Raw genomic sequence first — 8,232 nt, 5'->3', positions numbered from 1 at the left:
GCAGAATGTAATGCATCTTTAATAATGCTGCTTCTGTAACGCAGAGAGATAATTGTGTTGAGGTAAGGGTTTAATCTCGTGTGCACCCCCCACCACACACACACTCACATTCACACACACACACATATATACAGAGAAAGAGAAAGACAGTTTGCAAAGAACGAGACCTTTATCTCCTTAGGATATGCTCAAGTGTGCACGGGGGTCTGCCGACAAGACGGATGACTAGAACAGAAGCAATTTGATGGTCAGGGCCCGTGAGTGATTTGTCATGTCGAGCCAAAGCCCTTTGATCTCAAGTTTACAAACCCATTAATGGTTCCTTCCAGCGCTTTGGCCGCGGAAAGCTTACACACGTCCATCGTTCTGTGCTGCTTTTTGCTCTCCCTCTCTCTTCCTCTCCCTCTCTCTTCCTCTCCCTCTCTCTCTCCCTCTTGTTTCATAAAGCCTCTTTGGATGATTCGCTTGGCGGCGTTTAGCAGTTGAAAAACACTGCCAGCAAAATAAGAAGGGGAAAAGTCAAACGTGAGCAATAAAAACACCTGGTGTAAAATTGCCTCAACACGGGCTCAGCACGAGAAGCTTGCAGTAAGCAGCAGTGATATGCCACCCACCCCTCTCCCCATTTTATGGCAACTTGAGCACATAAAATCTAACGCTGCTCCACTGACACCCCCACACGTTACATGTCTCTTTCTGTAGCTCTGGCCCTATTGATTGCCATGTCATAAACACAACAGAATGTGCCATGTGTTCTTGCCGACGCTTAACACTCGACACACATCTCAGGTCCCTTCTTTGTCTTGTGTGAAATGTGTTCCTTCAATCCTTTAATCCTTCAATCATTTTATCTGCAGATGAGTTTGCATATGCATATACATTTGCACTCAAAACATGTCACTCTGTCCTCTTTCAATTTGAATAAGTATTGCAAAAAATATAGACCCTTTCAACAAGGTAAACAAAAACAATGCTTGAACATTCTATTTGGGTCCCAATCTACTTCCTCTGCATTAAGATAACATATGGAATGTTAAAAAGGAAGTCTTGTGGGGCCAACTATGATGCTGATAATGGAACTCTCTTGAAAGGGTCTATATTCTTTCTTCCCTCTTCTGGGTCCTCTAACTCTCTCTAGAGGTATTTTTCTGTGTCTATCTCTTCCTCTTTGCCTCTGTCCTTATTTTGTTATCTCTCCAACTCTCTTCTTATTTTCTCCGCTTTCCCATCGTGCTGGAGTTTTAATTTTAATATAAACTGGGGGAGAGAAATAAAGAGCTTATGGCTCTGTGAAAACAATCCCACAGAGAATACCACCCCGAAAGCCCTTAATACACGTGCGCACAGACACACGCACCGACACGCTCACGCACACACACAGACACGCACATATTCTAACTGCGCTCACAGGTCGCGGCAACCACAAATGTGCTGCTGGCCCTTTAAATCCTCTCCCGTTATAATTCCTGGAGCGAGCAGCTGGCTATAAAAAACAGAGAAAGAAAGAGAAAAGCACACACTCTGCTTCAAAACAGACACACACACACACTCACGCACAAACAAACAAACAAACACACACGCGCATTCGGATTCATGCGCACTCTCACTGTTGACAACTAAGGGGGGAGACTGTTGTGGATTTTACAGCCAACAAGAGAGCGAGAGAGCGCGAGAAGGGAGGGGGACCAGACAGAACTTTCCACACAGAAGCAAGCTCCCTCGGATCACTCAGCAACACCATGTCTGGTTGCCTGGTTTCACCTGCCGCTTTGTGGATTGGCTAAAAGCAAAACTCCGTTGATTAACCTGCACAAACTCCTCAACACGGTCTGGACAGGCTGGACTGAGCAAGAGAATGCTCTCCCAAGTCATAAGGCTACTACATGTCTTGTCTTTCTGCTTTCTCCAAATGGGGTTGATCAGGTAAGACACGCTCCTAAGGATATCAGACTGTGTCTGTGACTGTGCAGTGATGGGCCGTGGTGTCATGAAATGTGGTTGGTAAAGAAAATTGTGGTTGTTGACATGCAAGTGGCTTATTTGTGCATATAGTTTTAACTTGATCATGTTCTGAATGATTTATCTCAGAGAGGAAATAAGACCACTAAAATGTCATTATATTCATGTTTGCCAGGTGCCTCAGAGGGATTGTAGCCTGTGAAATTTATGTTCTAATTAGGTTAAAGGAAAGTTGACAAACTAAAGAAAATATGAAAAGTTCCATTCTGGAAACTGACGCATACATGGTAAATGGAAGGTGATGTGGTTCAGAAGAACAAAAAAAAATGATTGATGTTCATTACTAAAAGATTTAAAAAATCCTTTAAAATTTTTACTGTAATGCAACATAACTAGGGGAGAGTGGACAGAGTCAAAGTCATTTAAAAATAGATGTTACGACATTCCCCTGATTAACCTTTGTCATAATTTTTTCACACAAGCTGGCTGTATTGGGTTTTATTTCTGGTTTCAAGCTAATATTAATGTTTAATATCATGTCAAATGGGAAAAAATGGATTCAAAGTAATTGCATTTTGCCTTGAACCCTCTCACCCCTGACTGTGAAAGCCTGTCACGGGCATTCTGTTGGCATTGGTCATGAGGAGAAGGCGTGAAAAGAGACATAAAAAAATCAGTCCTCTCCAGCACAGCCTGACACAGACAGAAAAAGACCATCAGCATCACAAAATGACATGTCTGTAAGAACACAAACACTGACCACAGCATGAGTGGACTTACTGGATGATGGAGAAGCTCTATTACAAAAAGAGAGAAATAAACATGGAATCTTATTTTTTTTTTTTTTTTCAAGGAAGTTGGTCAAGCCAATGAATCCCATAGAACAGAACATATTGGTTCTTGCAGGGTTTGCGTGGGAGATGGTCATGAACTCAAATATAGTGGATGTATCAGACCGTTTGACAAGGAAGGTGGTCTAATAGGAAACTGCAACCCAGAGAGAAACAGCCCCCTAGCAGTCCACCTTGACCCTACTCTCTTCCTCTCTCTTCCTCTCTCTCTCTCTTCTACCCTTCTCTCTCCTCATCTACTCTTCTCTCTCTATGTCTTTCTCTTCCTCTACCCTTCTCTCTCCTCATCTACTCTTCTCTCTTACGCTACCCTTTTCTCTCTCTCTCTCTCTCTCTCTCCTTGCGAAGCGGAAAAAAAGAAAGTTTTGTGGCGAGCACTTTTCCCTATTTCATGGCCCGTCGACCCCAGGTGTGTGAGAAGTGCCCCAGAATTAAGATCTGCATAATCCCACCCCCACCCCACCCCCCCCCCCCCCCCCCTCCCTCACCTCCCACCGGGAGGCTCACAGGAGACGTGGGGAGCAGGCAGCACCTCCTACGGGAAATCAGCCGAGGGGGACGAGAGGGGGGGGGGGGGGGTGGAGAGTACAAAGATTGACAGAACACAAGAGAGAGAGGGGGTAGAAAGATTGATAGAACACAAGAGAGAGAAGATGGAAGAAGAGGAGCAGATGGAGAGACTGAGAGGAAAAGAGAGAGAGTGTGAGAGAAACTGCATGAAGTGGAGCTGCTGGTGAAGAGAGAGAGAGAGAGTGTGCAGAAGAAGGAGAAATGGAGAGAATGCTCTGTAGAAGGGAGAATGGAGAAACTGAGAGAATGCTCTGTAGAAGGGAGAATGGAGAGAATGCTCTGTAGAAGGGAGAATGGAGAAACTGAGAGAATGCTCTGTAGAAGGGAGAATGGAGAGAATGCTCTGTAGAAGGGAGAATGGAGAAATGGAGAGAATGCTCTGTAGAAGGGAGAAATGGAGAAGTGGAGAGAATGCTCTGTAGAAGGGAGAATGGAGAGAATGCTCTGTAGAAGGGAGAATGGAGAAGTGGAGAGAATGCTCTACACGGGCAGATGGAGGTTTGAGATGCAGAATGAGATCTGAGACGGGAAGCAGGGCAGCCCTGGGCAAGATCCCCATCATAGAACCCCCCTGGGGACCCACACACCCTGGGACTGACAGAAGCAGGATTTCACACTCAGTGAGGAAATTAAATGTTTAGTGGAGGGGGATCCTTTCCCTGGGGAAGCTGAGCTGAGCGGAGTGCTTTCTGGGTGCCGCGGTCGCAGCCAGGGACACGTCGATGTGGTGGAGGCAGGAAAATGGAGGCCAAAACACACACACACACACACACACACAAACCCTCCCAACTTGCACATTGACCAATACACTCGCACACAAAAACATCTGTAAATCAGCGTTGTTTATGGCTGTGTCTGTAGGTCTGATTAGCAGGTACCCAGAGAGAGAGGGAGAGTCTGCTGAGGGGGATGTCAGCAAACCAGTATCACCCTCAAATACAGCCCTACATCACAACACAACACTGAGCTGGTGCAAGATTGGGGAGGGAGATTCATTTAACAACCCTCCTGAGAGGTGTGAGAGGCGGCGCCTGTGTGTGTGTGTAGGGACGAGGGGGGTTGTCTGTCTGTGTGTGTGTGTGTGTGTGTGTCAGACAGGTCAATGCTTGAATAATTAAATACGAAATGTAAATGAGACATCCGTTTGCCGGTCAGCCTGGCCGGGGTCCAGGAGGGGGAATGTTTGGGAATAGCAAACAATCACCACTGTGTACCCTAGCTCTGCTCATTGATAACCCATCAATACCACAGCCAATATCGAGGTGGAGAAAAAAGAGAATTTAAAACTCCAGGGGTCATGAGAGGTCATATGAGCCAAACACAATTATATAAAGATGCTTCAGCTTGTCACTTGTCCAAAAATATGGCAAATTAACCAGCAGTAACCGTTAAAATGTCTCAGTTCGGGCCCACACACTCATTCAGGCACAGACATTAATGGTCTTAATTCAAGACAAGCTACGGTGATCGTCTTAATGTTGTGAAAGAATTCCTGAGGACAGGCCTGCGCTGCATTAGGGCTTGTAAACACATTTGGGTAGGGGATCCTTGAGCTGAACTCCGCTGAGGCTGAGGAAACGTCTGTTGTTTGCACAAATGAAACCGCATTTTGTGCCCGCTATCAATAATTAAGCGGAACAAGGCATACAAGTGTTGTCTGAAAAACCAAACAGGCACTTTTAGTCACCCCTGAGGGCTTGAGCTAGTGTTGTTGTTATTGGTGGAGGGTTTTTTTCTATTTCAAAGACGGGGGAAAGTCTTGGACAGCCTTATGTCCTAGAGAAAAGCCAAGCAAAGACAGGTGGATACCCCTGCTAATAAGAAACAGGGATAAGTAAGAGTAGGAAGTTCAAGAAAGATTCTTTTAGGGTTCAATAAAAGTGTGTGTGTGTGTGCGTGCGTGCGTGTGCATGCATGCCTGTGCGCATATGTGTGTGTGTGTATGTGAGGCCCAGTAGAAACTCAGTGGACGAGCGTGAGCGTAAGAGCACAAGAACTGGAAATAATCAGAGCTGCTTCTTCCTGTCTGATCAGATTTGGCAGTGGAGTGCTGACGAGAGGCTCCTACGCCGTAACCCTCTCCTCTAACATTCCACTGTTAAACGTCAACAACTTACAAAACACAAATGCCAGCCCAACTGTATAAATAAGTAGCTAATAAGGTGAAGAAAATTACGTGCCCAGTCCAGCAGATAGCGACGTGCCACTGATTTCATCTGCGCCAACGTAAACACGGCATCCATCTTTTCACGCACCGTTTAGTGATAAGCCTGTGTGCACAAAGCTTTTTGGAGATGTTTGCCATGTGGTTTAGCAGAGGTCACAAGAAAAGAGCATTTGAGTGTGTGTGTGTGTGTGTGTGTGTGTGGCAGCACACTGGCCATAAACTCATCTGCTCAGAGCATGCCTGGGCTTCCCACCTCTCTCCCAATATTTGTTTCCTTGCTTCAGTGCATCACTGTAAACAAAGATGAATGTGATGCACGAGATGGAGGGATGCAATCGAAAGAGGAGAAACGCTTGTCGTGCATGTGCTATAAGCGTCACTGGCAGCGAAGGGTGAGACATAAACACACATGCCGCCCAAGAGGGAATTGGATTTGAGCACGGATAGGTACCAGAAGTGACGAGGGGAAAAGAACAACATCGCCCACCTCGAGAGATGAGGTTTGTAAGATAGATCCAACAAGAGGTGAGTTTGGTCGAGAAGAGGAAGAGTGAGCTGCAACTTTTTTAAGACATTAGAGGTGGTTGAGGTTGGTTCTGATGGCAGTGCTTTTGGAAAGTGCTTACAAAAAAACATAGAAGACTTGAGAGTGAGTAGAATTTATCACACCCTCTTGAAAACAGAAGCCCCTGCCCAGGTCTGATGAGTTAAGGCACCAGCCTCTAAAAACGCTTTTTAATGAGTGGCTCCTTAAAATTCTGTAAAGTCTTTTCTCCTCTCAACAGCATGCAAATTTGGGGAAAAATTTTCTTTGCCACAGTCGCAAAACTAAACCCCACCCCACGTAATTCTTCACAGTAAACAACTCGAAACAAAATTATGAAGTGTAACTGCGCGTTGGTCCTCATTTCAACCTTCCATCTCTCCTCTAGACGTCTAGACAGTTCCATGATACTTGTTGGGAATCCATTTCCACATATGCCGTTGTCTGTCGGCTGAAGAAGAAGAGCAGCCTGTGTCTAGCGTTTCTTTTTAGCGTCTTGCAATCAAAGATGGCAGGGAGTGAGTAGGATGTGCTCGGCTGGCATCCTCTGGGCAGTCGGGGCTTACGAGGTCCCGGGGGGGGCAAAAGGGCATTTAATGCATTTAACTGCTGCTTGCACACGGCTGGCTGTGGAGGAGAGGAAGGCAGCTCAGACACAGCCAGCGTTTCACATTAAACACTGCACCGAAGGGGAATGTCTCTCCTCTGTTTCTCTCCCCTTTCTCTCTCTCTCTCCTCATCACTCTCTTTTATCTTTCTCTTGCCATCTCTCTCATATCTCTCTTTTTCCTTTCTATCTTTCACTCTCTGCTCAGTTTCTTTACATATCTCTACCTCCTTTTTGTCTCTTTTCTTTCTTTGTCTGTCTCTCATTCTTTACTTGCTCTCTCTCTGTCTCTTTTCAAATTCTATCCATCTCTCTTTCTCTCACTGCCCAGTAAGCCCTGGTAGGCTGCATCTGGGCTTATTGGCTGGGCCAGACCTCTGACAGCTGAGTTCACTGCAATGTGCAAATATGTTCCGAGCAATTATGTTCTCCTCGTCACATACACACACACGGAGGAATCAAACCAGTCCGACTAGATAGGCTTATGAGCCTGAACAGAAAACTGCAATTAGAAAATGGTGCATGCTCAAATATAGTGATTCCTCATTAGTTGACTGATAAGTGTGTGTGTGTGTGTGTGTATTATTATGCATGAGCATTTATGATGCCTAGTACTGAATGTCTCAAAGCACTACTTTAAATATAGTGAGTCTCATAGCAACTGAGCTGATTGAACTTACCCAAGCCTGGAAGAGGAGACAGTAGCCCTTTGAAATGGTGAAACACAACAAAGTGCTCTTTGTTGTTGCTTCTTACTGTTTGATCTTACTGTATGTGTTTGATGTCCACCAGAATGGTCAGTGCTCCAGGTCAGCGCTCTGGTGGTCAGCTAAAAAGATATGTGGTGAAAATATTGATCAAGTTTGGGCTTGTTTGTAATTAATTGCTTGTTGTTTCTTCTACCAAACAGGCCCTCTACCCATAAAGCGTTCTGTTGCCTGTGAGAGTCTTATTGCTATTTATCACCCGGAGAGAAGAAATACTCTTTTCTGATTGGCTGACGGGGTGGCCTTTAATTCTGAATAACAGGACACCGTTCCATATCAATGCTTATGAATGGTAACTATAACAACCATAGTAGGACGACAGTTGCAGCGCTCTAGAATCTTTGGTTGCAGGCTTTGCAACAATGGAATCAACTGTAAACAAGCTAACTGGGCCAACGAAAGTTGTACAACAAGCGTCGGGAGTTTTTCTGCCCCCCCCACCCCCCGTCCATTAATTCCGTATAACAGAACACCTCGTGTCTGCTCGTTCTGTTGCCTGTGAGTGTCTTATTGCTATGTCACATATTCCATGGTATGTTTACTTGCTATTAAAGTGTAAAAACTGAGGGTAAATCAGTCTGTAGATTTACTGTGCATGGTGCATCATCATGGGAAGAGGGAAATGATCCTACTGCTTAGCAACACCCATGGATACAGATCCACCGTACTGCATTCTCTACAGTGTTTTTGAGAGAGGACGCATGTCAAGGACACATGCGATGGAACGGAGAAGAGGGCTGGTAAACAGAATACTCAAAACAAAGGAA

General features: G+C 45.3%; 1 protein-coding gene across 2 annotated transcripts in view; it reads left to right on the top strand.

Moving 5' to 3' along the window:
- Positions 1-1,520: 1,520 nt before the first annotated feature.
- Positions 1,521-8,232, top strand: part of glra4a (glycine receptor, alpha 4a) — a 52,921-nt gene continuing 46,209 nt past the window's right edge. For both annotated transcript variants that reach the window (XM_042074985.1, XM_042074982.1), the window contains exon 1: positions 1,521-1,923. In XM_042074985.1, the coding sequence (XP_041930919.1) occupies positions 1,856-1,923 (68 nt within the window). In that variant the 5' untranslated portion in view covers positions 1,521-1,855. The remainder of the gene's footprint in view (positions 1,924-8,232) is intronic.

Source organism: Alosa sapidissima, chromosome 20 (genome assembly GCF_018492685.1).
Source record: "Alosa sapidissima isolate fAloSap1 chromosome 20, fAloSap1.pri, whole genome shotgun sequence".
Taxonomy (NCBI): domain Eukaryota; kingdom Metazoa; phylum Chordata; class Actinopteri; order Clupeiformes; family Clupeidae; genus Alosa; species Alosa sapidissima.
The sequence above is the reverse complement of the archived record's forward strand: the minus strand, read 5'-3'. Positions and strand labels throughout refer to the sequence as shown.